Raw genomic sequence first — 19,461 nt, forward strand, 5'->3', positions numbered from 1 at the left:
CACCCTTTAGTTAAGTGCACATGAGATCTATGCTCTGCCGAACTGTACATCAGAGTTCATCGTTTCCACGCAAATATCGTTATCACCGGCATATATCGCCACCATTCATCTGTTAGATATAAGCGAGGTATATATACATAATTTGTTGTTTATTTTCACACTAGATTTTTTGGTAGCAGTTTCTCGTTTACATTTGTCAAGCGGGGAGGCACTCTCAGTGTATTTAGTTTTTGTAATCCGCTCTTTATTTTTTTCCCTTGCTCCGTTACCAAGTACAATCAAATGTTATTGAAGGAAAATCAAGCCGTGCTGCTTAATATGCCTACACTGACCATATTACGTGGCCGCAGTATGAAGGTGGTGCAAACAACGGAAGATGCAACAAACTATTTACTCAATGTACAGTCTCCCAAATTTTTAATAATATAGCGGGAGCGACGACCAACCGGCCTGTCAGCGCCTTATCACCGTGTTCAGCAGCGAAATAGGCGAGAGTACACGCACGCGCATAGAGCTATCTGCTGTATGAGTGTCGTCTGCTACGCGGTTTTCTTGAGAATGGTACACCCCCGGTGAGTGCATCTGAATGCCTTTGTGCCACATGCTGGTAAGCTATCTTTCGCGGTAGTGAAACGGCCTTGCAAGGTAAGAAAAACAGGGGGTGTGTTGCGCTGAGAAGAACAGCCGAGCAGACGACGCTCCCAAAACAGATAGGTCTATGCGCGTGCGCGTACCCTCGCCTAATTTGCCGGTGAACACCGTGATAAGGCGCTGACGGGCCGATCAGTCGTCCTTCCGGCTATAATGTTAAAACTTTCGGACGCTGTACAAGGTGGCCATGGCTCAAACCCGCTCCGACCACGTGCCCCACTAGCTTCGAAATCGTCGCAGATACTGGCGCACGAAGCTGCGTTTCACTGTCGTCTTGAGCGTCTTTTCAAAGCGGGACATATTCTTTTATGAAGGCGATTGACCCTGTCTTGGCCGCGGTAGCAAGATAAGCACGGTTACATTGAAATATTTGATTAGAGTATAGAGTGGAGAAGGTCTTGCCGCGATGAATGATGATGATAAGTTTGGTTAACACTGGTCCGTGGCACCGATGCCCGCAAGTTTACGACCAATTGGTGAGAGCTTTGAACCACGTCGCACCACAGGGCTGGCTACACGGAATCTTCCACTGGTCACATTTTGTCGTCAGAGGCTGGTTTGTCATGGGCTCTGGTCATCATAGGCTCGGGACACTGGCTGGGAGACATAGTAGAGTCTTATTCGAGCGAAGGTCGGGCTGCCCGAACATGGTTCACTCCTGATCCGAAGATGCGCATGAGGAGCGTAGCACCGATAAGGATAGGGATGGACCTACACACTCTACTGTTGCGGCGCACTATCAAGGAAAAGAAAGCTTGTGAAGAAAACATGTCGCACACCCATATAGAATGGTTGCGTCGGGAAGTAAAGTGCGCAGTGATACCGTTAAGGAGAAAGAGGAGAGAGAACAAATTTTATGGTTTACAGGACCTAAATCGAGGTCCCAATTGCACCCTTCAATTTACTTGAGCCATGTAGTACTGAAGAATGTTCTTGCAGGTCCGGTGCACAGGCCGAGAGATAGGTTACGAGGCAGCCTGTATGTTCACTTTCAGTGAGGGAGACAGCCAGAGCTCCCACGAATTGATGGAGGCGAGGGTTTGGGCAAGAGATGCCAGGGTGCGTCCCTTATATGGAGAAGGAATGGATGGGTAGAAAGAACAGAAGGGACAGGAAGGGTGGCCAGGGCACCGATAGATGCGGTGACGTGTGATGGGAGAGGAGTGAAGAGGTTTGAACCTGCCGAGAATAACAGTGGTGGATGCGAAGACGGGGAGCAATATTGCAATGTTTAATTTATCTTAGATTTCGGCTGCGGAATTCTACAGGACGTAAGCTAAGGTCACAAACCGCATTGTTTCAATGTAATCTATCGTAGAAAGGAGAGCATGACATTCGGCCTCGGTGCTTTAGATGACATAAAGGCAGTGGAAGATTAAAAGCACAAACGTATTAGCATCTTTATTAAATATACATAAGATATTACCAAGTTATGGTCACAACAACGTTACAGGGCGTACAATATGTGCAATGTCTTGGAAACACTCTTACTTTCCTCTTAGCACGCGTTCAGTCGCTTAGGTGTTTGGCGAGTGTCGACAATGGCACGTGACTAGCAAACAGTTTATCGCATCTTGCATCATTCGGAATACCCACCTCTACTATACATTGTAAATAAGGGTAATGCATTGATACCCTATAAATGCGAGGATTTAGTCACTCCAATTTATATGGGCCACCGTTAAGAACTGATAGTACTATGGGCTATTTTGGTAAAGAATGTGCTGGAGGCGTGATTCCTGAAGGTGGCTAGCAAAGAGCATTCCCCATCTGAGGACATCGTATAAGAGACGCAGCGCATCGTAACAAAGTGGTGCTGGACACAGGCATGACAGGTATAGCTTTGAGAGATTTAATACCCTGCTGCACCACCATTGCAACGAGGATCGACGCCACACCAAAGCGATCCGCTCTTTTTGTGTGGTCCAAACTTCTCGCTTGTTCGTATCTGAAGATTTGGACCATTGCAGAGGACGAGTGCGTGACCCGCAGTGATGCTGTCGTCTCTGGGGAACACATCTTTAATATGGTGGCCCAGGGACATTAGTGTCTGCAGCGCTTCTTCAGCGAACGCGGCTTCCACGCCGAGAGGGTCACTGCATTTGAATTTGAAGTGCAACATCACTAAAAATGCACAAACTCATGAAGAATAAACGCTACAATAGCAGCAGCCAGTGCATTATATCCGGTGTTTGCACTGTCGACACATAAACAAAGTAGCGCAGAATACTCTCGCTGCTTTGGAGGTAAAATTAATATAGTGGCGAAATAAATATGCCGGAAGCCATTGCTGGGCTCGAAGAGAAATGTTCAAATCTCTTGAATTGGAACCACGCAGTAAACTAGTTGGGGAGAAAAAAAATTGTAATCGGTTTTATGACGAATTTTAGTCAAAGGCTTTCTTGGCACCAACCATTTTCACCACATCTTTCTCTTTTTGTGCAAAATTTCAACAACAAAGCGGCCCCAAACCCGGACTACCATGGGCCGAGTAAGACGAATTTGTTAACATTGTCTTTTTTTTCGTCCTGAAGGCCCTTATTTTTTACACCAACGCCAGAGGAAATACGCGAAGAGTCAGGGCGAAAAGAAAAGGGGGCAAATATTTCAGCAGTAACACCGGAAACGCATTGATGCAAGCTCACAAAAAGATGAAATGCACCAAACTTCTGTAGAAAATAGGGGATTTGTTTGTCAGCAGTCAGGAAAGTCTAATAAAAGCAAAACACGATCATAAGACGCACCAAGGTGAGACTTGCGGCAACTGTACAACGAATACTGTGTTGTTTTACCCCATTGTGAAGTGAAAACTTTCGAATAAGTTATCACATTGCTGCTAAAAACGAGCAAAGATTTTGGTCCCCATCGGGCTTGTCTAGTATTGTATTAACGTAATGTTACACTTCTAGATTTCAAAAGAAAGTCTTTATGATATACATAGTAGTATTAACTGTTTAACTGCTCCAAGTGATCTGTAGCTACGTATGGGCATGTACAAGGACGTTCCTTTTCATCACGTAACAAAAAGTGGCTGCTGAAGTGAGAACAGAGTAACGTGATAAATATTGACTGCAGTCATACGCTCTTCAATGCATTTCTTGGTACATGCGGTAGCGTGCCAGAATTACACGTAATGGGATTATCCATGTGCAATAGGTCTTTATTTTAGAGCTGGCAGCTGCAACGATTACTTCAGTAGTCCCAAAAGGGCGGCTGAGTTATATGACAATATTAATTCAGAGAATATCATAGGTTTACGGGTGCAGAGACAGTTAAGTGACTTTACGGAAGGTTTGTAGCTCCCGTAAATGATGGTTGCATCGACGGTACAGGCGATAGCACCGGCACGGCCAGTGAAATAATGTTCACAAAGCAATTACTCAAACCTAATTGTGGCCGGTAGTAACACTTACGTCTGAAAGAGTTAAAAATCACTTCTTACATTACAGAAAATCTATATTAAATTTCAAATCGGCAATCGTCAGACTCTCCGCCATACGCGCAGATGTCCCCTTTTAACATGAGGTGAGAAAAGTGCGGTCGAGCAATGAAAGTTTGAATTAGTGACAGAACTGGGAGCAATACATAGGACCTTTTGTAGAAGTATAAGCAAGGTACTCATATGCTCTCTGTAGTACATGACGCGAGAGAAACTTGTGCTCTAAAATGGATATAGGTTATAGCCATATCTGCGTGTAAAAAATTTTCGAAAATTGCTGTATGAAACGGGTACCTTCCAAACGACTATAATGGATTAATAGCCAGAGGAACCGTCGGACCCATCAGACTAGGCAAATGGAATTTATGCTGTTTTCTTCATGGACGGCTAACTCATTTTTATCCTGGAATATGTTCTAAATAATCCCTCGTTATAATGAAATCGCTTTACTTGAAATATCTCTTTATTTGGAATTTCTTGTGGTCCCAACCCAAACGCCCGCATTTTAGCCCGCTTTACTCGAAACGCACGAAGAGCTTAACCCGCTTAGAGCGAAATAGCGGACGTGGGTGTCGCCGAGCGCCGGTGACCCAGCGCCGAGTCCGGCTGTAAAATGGCGGGTCGAGGGAAGTTGGTGCTTCCCCGGCGAATTTTTCGATCCGGTCATCTTCAATTCGCGCCATCCGACTTAAGACAAACAACGTGGAAGGGTTACTGAATTTTGTTCCTGGTCAATGGTCACTGGCTAATGACATTGGCCTGACATTGCTCGAACACCGACACTCGAACCGCAGAATCAGCAGCGTCGTCGACAAGGGGGCGCCGAAAAACACTTGTTTTGCAAACATTGCGGCTGCACACCTCGGGCAAATTTGCCCAGTGATCAAGCAAATTCCCTTGTGCAAAACCGGTCAGTTTTGAGTATTGCGCAGTGTACCCACAATGAGATGTTTGCATGATTGCGCTGTGTACCCACAACCATCCTATGGATAGACGGTTCGACGCAAAGAATGGGCAAGTGGTTTTCATAATTGACGATTTTCCGAGCCGCTGGAAGATTGACAACATCACGGTGATAGCTTTGGAATTTTTCTTTGCAAACAGAGCCGCAAGACTGCAACCGATGGATCAGGACATCATTGAAACCACCCAGAATCTGTACCGCAAAGCTCTTCTGAGGCGCATGCTCACAGCGTATGACGCCAGCATGAGATACAACATTGATTTGCTTGGTGCGATACATTTGCTAAACATTTCATGGAAAGAACTTGCACATTCGAAGGTAGCCAACTGCTTTGCGCACGCCGGATTTTCTCGCAAACTTTTCACTGACCCTGACAATGACCAGCTTAATGAGGACTGGACTTGCAGCCATCTGCGCGAGCCTGTTCATAAAATTACTGGCCAAGAGGTAGAAGGTGACTTCCAGACGTTTGCGTTGGCTCACGCTATGGCTCCCGTGGTCACCCCAACGTCGGATGTGTGATATTTGACACTGTTGTTGGTGGCCCCGAGGAGTACGAGGAGCCGGTGGACGAAGAGCCACATGAAGTGGCAACTATGGTGCAGACGCGAGAGTGCTTACGCCTGCTGCGAAGTAAAGCTTAATGTATCGGCGGTGACCACAGCCTCATGCAATTCATGGTCAAATGGGAGCGCGGGTTGCTTGTACCCGCCAAGAACTTGAAACAGCCAGATTGCACAGCCTTTATAGCAACTGAATAGAGTTTTGCTTCCCTGAATGCTATGGGTTTAGGTTCCTCGCAGTTGTGGCGCAATTAAAGCTCAACTGAATAAGATTTTACCGCATGGTTGCTTATATCGATATACCGCTTATAACAAAAATTTCTGCGGTCCCGGTGACTTCGTTATAAGGAGAGATGGCTGTATCTACCACCATTCTCTTGAAATGTGACGTTTCGTCTCCTTCAGGTTAGATTCGCAGAATACTTTTATTCTTTAAAACCAACGTTGTTTTATTTTCTTAAAATATTTAGGTATATTTAGAAGGTCTCCTGTTTATAAAAAGTCACTCGGAATGTACATGACCTTCAACAATTATTGAATGCAATATATTTGAATTTATGAAATTAATCTCGTTTATTTTATAAGTAGGAGCCTTAAATAGAAATTTGAACTTTCTAATTAACTTTTACTTTTCAAATCAGCCTAAAAGATTGCGGGAAAACTGAAATATTTGCAATTTTAGTCGTATGTATAAGAATTACTGGAAATGAGTTGTACTTTAGTTTATTTGGCATCAGTGCGGAGTAAATGAAATTTCTTCGCAGTTTTTTGAAATATTTAGAACTTACCTTGAATCATACTCCACAGCTTCGGAGGAGTCGTGGTAAATACTATGACAATACCTTTCCCTAAGACAATCAAATTTTTAATTCTGAGTCCGGGCAGACGAATCTACTGCGAAATATTTAGTAAGTCAAACCAAGGTGCCATGTTGGTACCTCCAAAAGGAATGAAAATTTTGAGGGGCGGCATGACAGGGGGACGAAATTTTCCTAGTCCAGAACCGTGAGATCAAATGAGTTTACTAACGAGAGGCGAACAGGACGCTCTCGATAATGTGTCATAAACGCAGACAAATGATTTCAGAGTACGGGCGTAAGCAGTCCAATATCTTTACCTTTCCCAGTTTAATGGTGGCGGTAGTTCTTCCCCACCCCCAACTTTGTGTGTGGAAGTGTCACTAGACGAATGTACAGAGTGTCGTCACTTTTTTCCCCCTATTGTTCCGTGCTGCCTCCTGATGATTGGCAGTTTTCATCGCGTGGCTAATCTTTGCACTGCGACGGCTCATGCTTGCACTGCGCCGCAATTTAGTCGTTTAAACATTTTAGTGGGTAAACTCTGGTAGACTGAGCTTCTTCCTTCCGAACGCGAATTAAAGATAACGCGTGCAGGAGAGTTTTGCTGCATCTTGGGCAGTGTTGGTTACAAACGATCCGGTCGAGGGTAGCGTTGAGGCCATACTGCGGCAACCTCGCTACGCGTTGAGGCCGCTGTTGCTGAGTGGCGTGCCTCTGTGGCGGTACTCTTATACCTTATCTAGTGAGAGTGGGGGGAACGCATATGTACTAGTGCTTGGAATTTCTTTGAGGAATGCGAACGATGCACCTTGGGCATTGTGGACCCTTTTACCGAACCTAATACATATATTGCAGTGACCCGCCCCTCTTGCTCAGTGGATAAGGCGTCGCGATGCTAAGCCAGAAGACATGGCTTCCGTCCCAGCTGCTGTGGCAGCTTTTCAGATTGGCGCGAAAAGCGAAAAACCACTTTTCTTTAGATTTCCGCGCACGTAAAGTTCCCCAGGTAGTCAAAATTAGTACCGAGCCCCCGGCACTGGGTTGCGCCTCATAGGCCTGGTGTACCTCCAGCGCGTTAAGCTCCACAATCAATCAATTATGTAGCAGATGCCAAACGAGCGCTCTCTAAGGTTTAGATTCCATAGTACTGGTGACAGATTCAGGAAAACATTATGTATTGATTTATGGCATCAAACCGGCCAGATGTGCTTAAGTGCTCAGGTGACACACGTGACGGTTGGGCATCGTCGTTCTTGGCGGAGTTTTACGCGTCTAACAGCGTCGGTCGGCATTGTAAAACATGCTTAATCTTGTTCTCGACGCAGGGAAAAACGTTCGTAGGAAACAACCTACATGTGTATATTTATTTACAAATTTACTGAATATCTGCCTGTTATTAGTAGAGAAAATTCGTACAGTACACAGCTGGGTGAACTAATTTACAATTTTGAGAATCATCATAAACTGAATAGAAATCAGGCCTCTTTGATCCATGCGCTGTTTATCCAATGGGATAAACACAGCATCGAAATACGCTACCTTTCTTGGGGCTGGCTTTATGTCAGTTTGTGATTAGTTGGTCTCGCTATTCTGCAATTATACAAACTTCTTTCGTTTACTGCCCCCTTTCTACAAATTTAAAAGGGTATACTTTAGCACACCACACCACTCAGTGATGGTTAGAGGGCGTCTCGAATTTACCCGATTTTAGGAAGTGCGTTTTTGCGAATCCATTGCTTAGTAGCTCTGCCAGTTTCTTCATAATCGATGCTTTTCTTCGGACACACCGGAAACACACTGTGACACGGGGAATCCTTATTTCACAAAGATTACCACCGACCAAGGCCACAAGCTTGTCACAATGCCGTCAATTTTAAATAAACTGCCCCTGCTGGGGATTGCTTTCCTAGGACAATAAGAGGGTAGGGACATTGACGAGATCAATGAGCCTTGCTCATCGGGTGGCTGAGGCCTCTGTCAGACCCCGTTCGCCTTTAGTCTCAGCCTCCCCTTGGTTTTTGCCAAGAAATAAAAAATCAAATCAAATAAAAAATAAATAAATAAATACAATGAGATCAGTGTGGAGCCAGTATAAACAGAACTCGGAGGGACCGCAATTATGGCGAATGATGAGGGACTTCGTTTTTGTTTCTTTTTTGACCGTTTTCGCTTCTTTCGCCTGCTGCTGAACTGTTTTGTTCATTGGGAGAAGGGCATATTTTTTGGTTTTTGTATAATTATTACTGTCAACGATGCGGCACACTTTGCGTCCAGGAGGCCATCCAAGTTGCTGGCGGATGAAAATTTCCCCATTCTGGTTTCCACAAATATTTGTTGTTAATAAGTGTATATAGACTTGAGTTATTCTGATTTATGCTGTTCCAGTCTGTCAGCTCTAACGGCGGTGCCGACAACTGTCAAGCATCCTTTATAAAATGCGAGACCCTGATAAATACCGCCAATTCACCCTTTTAAATAGCGACTGGTGACGGTGATTAAAATGTATCTACTCTCTACATGTGCGAATTCATTTCTGTCGTTGCAGAGATGGTGTCCAAATATCGCTTTAAGAATTTCTCACTTAAAACAGAAAGGTACTACTTGAAATATTTGCGCTCCGGCGGGTTAGTCATGACCGGAACGTACCGCGCTTATTCAGTTGTTCCCCACGGCGCTTTGAGAAACATTAGAAGAATACGGAGCAATGATATTCAAAGATCAATATACGTTTTAGCTTACTCTGGATGCACGCTGAACATTGAACCCAGACGGAACCTTGGCTTCGCCACTGACTGCTGAGGGTCCATTCCCAACTCCAACAAGTTTAGTAAAACCTGCGAGAAAACATTGCTTACAGAAAATTTAGAGCTGAGGGTCTGCTATACTTTCTAAAGTTGCTGCAAAGCAAGTGTCACTGAATTTGTCTTAAAGAAGTCGGGCTGAAAGCGTTAAAGTAACTTTATTAGAAAAAAGCAGCATATTCAACTGTGGATGTTCGTAAATTAGATCATTTTGTTGTCAGTGTTTTGTGCTCTTCGACAAAGTGCTCCGATGGCTTCGGAACACCAAATTTCAGAATAGATCTGTCACTGTTTGCTTTGTCCATTCCGAGAAACTAACTCGACAATATTTTTAATGTCATCAGCCGCCATAGAATAGTGGAGAAAAGCTTTATTGACTAACTTCGGCAGATACTTTCTATCGAACAAAAACGCAGATAATAAGCAAAAACCATGAGATCACCTTTTACCTCTTTCAAAAGAAAATTTTAATGTTGTTCACTTGGTCAATAATAAGGAGAATATGAAATATGTAAGAAAAGAAGGTCATGCCATTATTAAGAAAAGCAAACGTCCCCAAATGAAGTATGATGATCCTAAAAGCATGATTGTGTATTTTCTCTGCGAGTTAAAGCGGTGGCGCTTATGTTAACCGAAAAAGAAAAACAAAACGCGTCTATCAGGCATTCTATACGGGCACCAAGCCTATACTATTTAAGCAAGTTAGCAATATAAAAAACTAACATTAACTAACTAACTAAAACTAACATTTAAATAAAGTGACCCATTATTTATTCTTTTTTCAATAAAGCCGTTAAAGGCACTGCTTTTGCTATATTGAGCGTATCAACGATTCAATCCCTCCTTTCAACTGCCTCTTCCGCACTTGGAGTGTCGGCCTTATTTTTGAGCAAAGTAACCTACCTGAATTTCCGGCGCAATGTTCCGTTATTATCAATGCGGTGAGCCCTCAGAACTACTACGGGGTTTCGTTGACGAAAGTAGTTTGTTTAAAAATTGAAACTTTCATGATGAGTGCGTTATTGTCCTTAATATACCGTGTTTCTGTGCTCCTTTGTTTCAGTTGTAGGCAATTATCTGAACACGGTATATAGGGTGACCTTATTATCACTAGTGGCTCTTACTTGTGCGCGCACAGACATGATTGTTTTGTACAAGATGATTTCAATTTTTTCTTTGACAAATTATTTTACTGTCTGAGTTATGTCCCCTAAGCGAGAAACGCCGTGTAGCGTTGCAGGGAATATCTCTTCGCTGTGTAATCAGTTAAGGCTTTTGAAGCACGGTTTAGGAGCTGTACCTAAAACACTTGCCCCCATAATTAGTGTAACTTAAGAATATCTAATAAATGAACACGCTGGACGCTAACGCTTGAAGATTATAAGTGCGCAAAACTGCGACCAACTCCAGGGCCACTCGACGGGTTAAGTATCTTGGTAAAGAAATTCTGCGAAATGGAGAGAGCTGCGTGCTTGGTAGTTTTCACGCTCATCCAGATCATAGGTATAGCTATTCCGTTATGTAAACATGTTCCCAGTGCAGCCGTAAAATATAAATCCCCTGAGCCATCGTGAGAATAAGTTGGCTATTTGTCGTACTAAACTGTACTTCCAACTGACCTGTTACTGACTGTGGTGCCCATACTGAATGATGTGCTAGATTAACTTATCCCAACTTGTTTTTTTTCTTCTATCTATCGATTTTGCAGACTACCTTTACATTACCCATCTACCCGCAGCCCAACACTGCATTTTATGCAGGTGAGCTCCCTGCAGTGCTCAGTATAACACCAACTTCAATTAATTTTCTTTTCCTTCCCTCAAACCACCACCAATAAAAACAATACAAATTAAGAGCAAACAAACTGAGGCACAGCACAAGATGTTAACAGCATCCAATAATCGATCAGCTGATGAATAAGATGGGGAACCTGGTTCGTTAAGAAGCATAGGGAGCGGACGCACTCCTGTCTCTTATGCACGAGTTAAAAAGGGAATTTCAATTTTCGTGTTCCCAGAAAAATTAGAGCAAATTTAGAAGTGTTAGATATCTTGGTATGTCTATAGAGCAAATATTGCAATCAAGGGACCGGGTCAACTGAAAGTTTATGGTCTCAAAGGTGATGAAGCAACTTTAGTCGTAATATTTTCGAGTAGTTCGGTGATATCCCGACGTTGGTATTAGGTATATACCAAAATAAACGAGGCTACGAATTACTGAGAGTTTTCAAAATGAACGATTGCTATATGTACGGAGGTGCAATACACACTAACAAAAAAGTGTTTCTCAAAATGACCGATAGTAATCTCAAGAACTGCACACAGTAACATACAGCGGGACGTGTCAGGTTATAAATTTACTTTAAAAATTTAAGGCGTTTCAATCCCTAAATTGCCAATTAGATAGTATTTCGTAGAAAAAGTTTTGTGTAAGTTACAATTACTTTTCTTTATTGGATGTTTTTCTGTATTTGGTGCTTCGGCGCTCTTCTTTATTGCAAAGTACTTTTATTGCAATGTATTGCACATATTGCAATATATTGCACATATATTGGTTTAACCGTAAGTATTAAAGGGTCACTGAAGTCGAAATGCATGTTGCTCTAGAAGACAGAATGGCTCACCGAGAATACGAAGGTCGCCGTCCTACGCGAAGTCTCTTTTTTTAAGTAAAAAGCAGCAAAAACGTGAAGACACGGGCTGCTGCCACTGGCTATACCGCGAAAATTAAATTGTACGCGGTTAATACGACTGTCCACTCCTTTTCCTTGCTACCTTTTCCTTTTTCCTTGATCGCTTTTCCTTGCTACCGCAGGAGTGTGCCACTTTTGCCAAGCTTGGTGCGGTGTTGCCGCTTTCTAGGAAACGTGCGAGCTAGGCACGAGCCGCTGGTTCGAGGCTGAAAAGGACAGTATGTATTTCTTTAACAAAGCGTGAATACATAGCAGGGGGGTCATGAAGGAATATTTCGCTTAGTGCCCGGAGCTGCAAACAACGCGAGAGTTCTGCAAAGCACAACTGATTTGAATGAAACTGGCCAAACCACTCAGTACGTGGTAGCGTTGTGTTCGGTTGTTTCTAGGCCGCTATACATCAATGCTGCCTCGCTTGCTTAGGGTTTACCCTCACCGAAAATCGCGGCTGGAGACGCGTTTGTGGAACAATTGATAAGCGTTTGATGATGTATTGCTCAGCAATTACGGCATCTTTCGGCCCCAAAATTAACACTAAAATGTCTATTAGAAAGTCATACGTTCGTTCGAAATTAACTTGCTTTCCTTCAGTGTCCTTTTAGACTGCATACAGTTAAGTCGAAATGCATGTTTCTCTAGAAGACCGAATGGCTCACCGAGAATACGAAGGTCGCCGTCCTACGCGAAGTCTCTTTTTTTAAGTAAAAAGCAGCAAAAACGTGAAGACACGGGCTGCTGCCACTGGCTATACCGCGAAAATTAAATTGTACGCGGTTAATACGACTGTCATGGCGATCGCTTTTCCTTGCTACCGCAGGAGTGTGCCACTTTTGCCAAGCTTGGTGCGGTGTTGCCGCTTTCTAGGAAACGTGCGAGCTAGGCACGAGCCGCTGGTTCGAGGCTGAAAAGGACAGTATGTATTTCTTTAACAAAGCGTGAATACATAGCAGCGGGGTCATGAAGGAATATTTCGCTTAGTGCCCGGAGCTGCAAACAACGCGAGAGTTCTGCAAAGCACAACTGATTTGAATGAAACTGGCCAAACCACTCAGTACGTGGTAGCGTTGTGTTCGGTTGTTTCTAGGCCGCTATACATCAATGCTGCCTCGCTTGCTTAGGGTTTACCCTCACCGAAAATCGCGGCTGGAGACGCGTTTGTGGAACAATTGATAAGCGTTTGATGATGTATTGCTCAGCAATTACGGCATCTTTCGGCCCCAAAATCAACACTAAAATGTCTATTAGAAAGTCATACGTTCGTTCGAAATTAACTTGCTTTCCTTCAGTGTCCTTTTAGACTGCATACAGTTCTTACACATAGCATTAGGACAGAATGTTCATGAGTTTCCAAAAAAATACAACATCTTCCCGTGGGGAACCCTGATGAGGATGCAAAGCATCGTGGCGGTTCCGTGTGGCTCCATTGTGTTGCCGTTATGTTGAGTGATCTGGTTTTTACTAGCGCCAGAGGGAATTCCGCATCCGGGTCCACACCGGTGGCAAAGGAACGCAAGTGCTGTTGTGTTACGGTGAGTAGGCGGTGGTTCTCGAGGCGCCGAAACTCGTCCATCATGTTCTTGTCGATGTTGTCTCTGTAGTAGAATCGGTACTCTCCGTCAGCTTTGGTGAGGTAAAGGTTGTTGACATTGGTGCACCGGCTGAGAGCAATGTACACGCCCTCCTGTTCGCAGCTTTGTCTTCTCGTTCTTCTTCTTCTTCGGCGGTTCCCCTACGGGAAGATGATGACGGTGGTTGAACGCGAACCTATCTCGTGATGGATTCTTTGGTTGGCCAATCTCTAGGGGCATCCTGCCACAATCAGCATCACAGCCGCTGCGGACGGGGCTGGTTGAGCTGCAAGGTGCGTTGCGCTTCCCGCCACAGCTTTCCCACGGGAAATTCAGCATCCTCGTCTAAACATTTCAGTTCGTCGTTTCCGTTGACGTTCAGCTTCGCGTGCCTTCGTTGTATCAGTAGCTTCTTGACGTAGTTTGAATGAGTCAAGGACATAAGGCGCGTTCGTAGCACTTGCTCCTGTCCCGGATTTGTAGCGTAGTGGGAAGAGCACCGCGTACCTCCCATTGCGGCCAGAGAGTCATGGGATCGAAACCGGGCGCCGCTAACTATTTCTTTTTTTTATAGTGTAGTATCGCGGAGCTGTGAGTGTAAGGAGGAGAGTTGCGCATGCGCAGTGAGCGTGTGGACGGCGCCGCCATCAACGACGCAGGACCAGGCGAGCTTAAGAAATGCTCCGCATTTAAAACAACTCTGCAAACTATATTTAGTGTACATGTAATGTGTCTAATCTTGTATCTCGGTCATGCCAGTCTTCTTTTCTCAACCTTAATATCCTGCACTTCCTGGTCTGCTGTCACTAAATGACAGGGTGGGGTCTCGGCTAAATTTCGTGCACCTTGCCTCTTGTTCGAAAAAACTAAAATGATCGATTTATTGCTGGTCTTACCTGCAAGTACTCGTACGCGCGACACAAGTTTTGTCTAGCGTTTCATGGTTCCCCTTGCAAGTTTGACGGGGGGGTGTTACCTACCTGAAGGGTAATGGATGGCTGCGAGAGTCCGCCCATCGTTCCCATCGCGCAAAGCCAGTCGTGTGATTCGGCGTCCGTGACAAGAACAGGCATGAGGGTGTGGTAGGGCTTCTTTCGAGGACCGAAAGCATTTGGGTGGCCGGGAGTCAAGATGAACCCGTTACCTCGTGTCTGAAAGTAGCAAGTCAGTTATTCAATTAGCAGAGTAGCAAATTCAGGTTAAATTGTAATTATGTAAGATACGGTATTCAGATACCGAAAATTGAATGGGCTTCAGTGAAAAGGAGATGATGAAAATAGAACAGCGAAGCTTTAGGCAGTTTCCATAATATTGGTATGTTTTATGTGGCAGCAAAAATAAGCACACCTAAGTACCCCGGCCGGGCAAGATCGGATACCCCGGCGTAGTTGTCTGTGCAACGATTGACACCGGTTTGAAATCTTCGGTTCGTCATGGGTGGTGTTCAGGACGACCGCTACAGCAAGCTTGCCAGCCCCACGCCGCGTTGCGAACTAAGCACGGGTATCCGGAAGCTATTCATTCCAGAAGAAGACGCTGGACTTTTCAACGTCTGCTGCAGGGCCGCGGTTCCCCTGTGGTACTCGTCTGATTGACCAGGGGAACAAAAGCACAAACGTAGCGCCGAAAGTGCGGTATTGTTCATTTTTCTTCATGGGTACAGCAAAGATGACGCCCTGACTAGAGATATGGACACTTGCTGCGCCCACCGTCTTCCTGCGCGAACTTCAATGGAGAAAATTTGTACCGTCCTTCTCAATGGCGATACTCTTCTTTCACCTCTTCTAGAATATTTTTTTCAGTATAATAGCGAAGCGTTAGAGTCCTCACTGACGCCGTTGTAAGCCAATACGCTCTGCAAGGAAAGCCAGATTTCTCGGCGATGATGATAAATAATCGTGGAGGATGTGAAAAAAAAGCGCTTCACGTGGCCAGAATTGAACCCGGGTTCCCCGCGTTATAAAGCGGGCGTCTATCATATTTAAAAAGCGATTTTACTGGTGCAACACCAGTCAGGTTCATGTGAAGGAGTCAGAAACTAAACAAGTGAGCATGTACGCACAGAAATGCAGAAAAATATGTATATATTAGCTATTATGGCAGTTCTGAAGCCACTTCCTGCCTGCAAGCAGGCCACTAAACAAAACCTTTGAGCTTAGAATATTTTACATCGGCACTATTTTTTTACGATAACAATGTTTCCCTGCGAATGTGCGTGTTTGCGTTTGTGTGCGTGTGTGTGTTGAGGCCGCAAGAAGTTCAGGATACTTACGTGGACGACAAAACCGTGCTCCTCCACAACAGCACAGCCGAAGTATGATGAGTTGCTTCCAAGCATAGCGCAGACATTTCCCGCCTGATCCACAGCCGCCATAAAAGTAGTGTCACCATGACCAGAAGAGAAAAGTATCTCAGGACCCGGGTTCTGCATCCTACTGTAGAGTGAAGAAGCAAGGCAGGCAAATGAGCCCATACACACTAAACAAATTGTCGTCTTGCACATATCAGTCATGAACGTTTCAGTTTAATATATTTTGTGAACAAATGCTTGAAAGGAAAAAGTCGAACAGATTGTTTTATAGTCAAATGTGCTGCGTGCGGGTATCAAAAAATTGTGTTTTTGCATACGGGAGGACGACACGTCGTCATTTAATATTTCAGCGAGTCGTGAAGGGCGCTGATTTTAGGAAAAGTTGCCGGGAAATTCCGTGTCTTTCCGGGGCGCAAATACTAGAGGAAGCTTGATACGGCAGGTAGTAAAATCATAATCATCATCATCATCATAACCGCACCACCACCTTTACCAATTCAAATTCTATTCCGCCCTTCCACTTTTAAAAAAGGAAAAGCATGTGGGGAACGATACCTGCTCCAGCTATGCTATGGCAGGTTTAAAGCCAATATAAAATAAACAAATAGGATGAAAATTCCACTACCCTTACTATCATCATCATTATCATCATCATCACATCTACGCTCGCTGCAGGTTTAAGGCCAGTTTCATATTCTCCATTTATCCCGGTTCTCTGCTAACTGCAACCAATTGATTCCCGCAAACTTCTTGATCTCATGTGCACATCGAAACATAAATTTCTGCCACCCCCTGCCTTGCTTGCCTTCTCTAGGGATAAACTCTTTTACCCTTAATGACCAGCTGTTAACTTGCCTTCGCATTACATGCCCTGCCCACACCCATTTCTTCTTTTTTCATTTCTACTACTCGGTTCTTAACACGCGTTTCTTCCCGGACCCACTCCGCTCTGTTCTGTTCCCTTAATGCTACGCCTATGATCTTCAGTTCCATTACTCGCTGAGATGTCCTCAGTTTAAGTTGAAAACTTTCAGTGAGCCTTGCAGTGTCTGCCCCGTAGGTGAGTACCGGTGAGATGCAGTATGGTAAGAATACGGGTACTCAAAACACTTCCTAAACAAATGCCCTGCCCTGTTCATTCAGGAGTTCTGTAATAAACACTGTCTTGACAACACACATAGTGAAGCAACAAAAATATTGGCAACCAAAAATATGATAATCTTCGTAGTATTAATAGGGGCCCGTCACACGCTTCAAACAATAGTGAGATAAGGATTTCTGCCAGGATTACGATTTGGGTGTCGGGGTCCTAATTATCAATACCGCCTTATCATACCATCAGATCTCGTATTCATTTAAAGTCTGAATATGTGTCGAAACAAGTTTCATCTCATTATAAATAAAAATGCGGAAGAGTAGAACTTTCGGCTTTCGGCCGCACGTTTTGGTTGTGCCAAATATATCCTCGAGATCACTATCCGTATTTTTACGTGAAGGGTGATTTCTGGGCGACTTCATGTGATACTGTCGTGCAGTGGCAATGGTTTTGTGAGGAGGTTGTCTTGACGCAGTTGCGCCCTTCGTCTTTCTGGCACACATTGTTGGTTCTAGCATTCCAGTACTAGTGTCACTTTGTCTTGCAGTGGACGCTTTATAACAGCAAGTTTGACTGCGTCTGCGAAAAGAGCCCTCATAAATGTGGTTCCGGGAAGACATTTTTATAAGCATGTCCTGAACCTACTTTCGCCGGCCCTTTTGGTGGCCAACTGACTTGAAAATCCGTTTTCAGAATACGTCGTTTTTGTGTTTTGTTGTTTATTGAATGTTACGACTAATATTCTCCTACCGTTTGTGTGTGCCTTTTATCTTATCGTGAAGTATTTTTGGCTGTGCTCACACACTCAAAACGCTGCTCCACTAGATTCCCTCCAAATGTTCGCCGACACAAAATCGTCTTGCTCGATTTGAGAATGCCCATATAAATATATAGTCTGGAAACAAAAATCTCACAAAGAGCGCGAAAATAAGGTAAGTAACAACGTAGGCACACGAGAAAAACGTTAAAAAATAAAAGTTCACTGACCCTACAGGAACAGCACTTCCTTTCTTCGGAGTACCGAAAGAAAGGTGCTCTGAAGAAAGGAAGTCCGCTTTCTGAAACGTGCGTAAAATTTTATTTTTGTAATGTGTTTTTCTCTTGTCTCTGTCTTTGGTTACCTTATATATATACACCCACACACACACACACACACACACACACACATATATATATATATATATATATATATATATATTTATATATATATATTTATATATATAGTTATATATATATATATATATATATATATATATATATATATATATATATATATATATATATATATATATATATATATATATATATATATATATATATATATATGTGTGTGTGTGTGTGTGTGTGTGTGTGTGTGTGTGTGTGTGTGTGTGTGTGATAGGCAATGTAGACACATTGCTTATGATAGTTCAAATATTGCAGATTTTATGCAGGCGGCAGTTATCCAGTCAATGAGTGTACTTGTAAACCGCAATTTGTTAGCTTTTACATTCCTGGGCAGACACACGTTTTAATTCTAGAACTTTCTCACCTGCTTACTTTTATTTTATTCCGCATCCAGTATGCTCTGTCGTTAGACAGCATTGCTTCTTGCGAACCACCCGTGCAAGAATCAGCCACGTATCGCAGTCCGTCGCCCACGGCGTGCCGCAACGCCTCGATGACGGCGTGCTCGAATACCCCGGGTACCTCTCCGGGGTCTATGGGTAGGTAGAAAAAGTTTTTTAGTGATTATAAATTCGAATAGCATGAAGCCTCAACCGTCAACCTCAACAACCCTCAAGTTGTAACGCAGTTTTTTTATCATTTGCAAAACCCGAATGGACCAAATAGCATGGTTTACGCAAGGTAACAACATACAAATCATGCGGGCAAACTCGGAGATCAGCGCGCAGAGCAACCCAGCGGAACTGCGTGCTGAAACAAGCAGCCTTCTGCGTTTAAAGCCGCCAAAGGTCGGTGTGAATGCCGTTGGCACTCAGGATGGGTTTGAGGTGTGGTTGGCACCTGATGCAAATCAAAAGTGGGCATGTACAAGCGCTGATAACCGCGCAAAAAGGCTTGCCAGAAAACTTTATTTGCCCAGTAAATAAGCAAAGCCATAGAGTGGTTTATTTTAATACTACAGCCCATAAAGTGCAGGGTTCGGAATATCGGTAGAGTTTCGTCGGGTTGGGTTAAGGGGAGGTGATGTATCCAACTCTATTAAAGACTGTTACGTTTTTCCAAAGAGTATGGCTCCGAAATATTTGGGCCTGGTATGACTCTCCTTGTTGGAGGATTTTGCCTATATGCTCTGCATCTGACCTTCTTTATATTGTTACGAGGAGGTAGAGCACATAAGGCAGTTCGTTTTTACGAATGATGAACGATGTATTTACAGAGTGTACAATGTAGCAATGAGGCAGACCAGGCCAGCCAACGTGCTGCACCCTGAACTCGTCTTCGGGTGGCGTAACATAACCTCTTCCTCGAAGGCGACCGTCCCGGTCCAGGCCGTTGTAGGATGATGAATTCGGTGAAGATGAACGATGTGCAAAAATGTACAGGGAAGTTTTTTGTGGTGTGTTTGGTGA

General features: G+C 43.9%; 1 protein-coding gene across 1 annotated transcript; it reads right to left on the bottom strand.

Moving 5' to 3' along the window:
- Positions 1–2,092: 2,092 nt before the first annotated feature.
- On the bottom strand, positions 2,093–18,580 carry LOC144144963 (oxamate amidohydrolase proenzyme-like). The gene is made up of 5 exons (XM_077676462.1): positions 18,417–18,580; positions 15,751–15,913; positions 14,459–14,629; positions 9,157–9,251; positions 2,093–2,747 (listed from the first exon to the last, which is right to left on the bottom strand). The coding sequence occupies exons 1-5, from the start codon at positions 18,467–18,469 to the stop codon at positions 2,504–2,506; spliced, it is 726 nt and encodes a 241-aa protein (XP_077532588.1). The 5' UTR covers positions 18,470–18,580; the 3' UTR covers positions 2,093–2,503.
- Between the last annotated feature and the right edge of the window lie 881 nt (positions 18,581–19,461).

Source organism: Haemaphysalis longicornis, unplaced genomic scaffold (genome assembly GCF_048455015.1).
Source record: "Haemaphysalis longicornis isolate Haplotype H1 unplaced genomic scaffold, Haemaphysalis longicornis Haplotype H1 scaffold_7, whole genome shotgun sequence".
Classification (NCBI taxonomy): Eukaryota; Metazoa; Arthropoda; class Arachnida; order Ixodida; family Ixodidae; genus Haemaphysalis; species Haemaphysalis longicornis.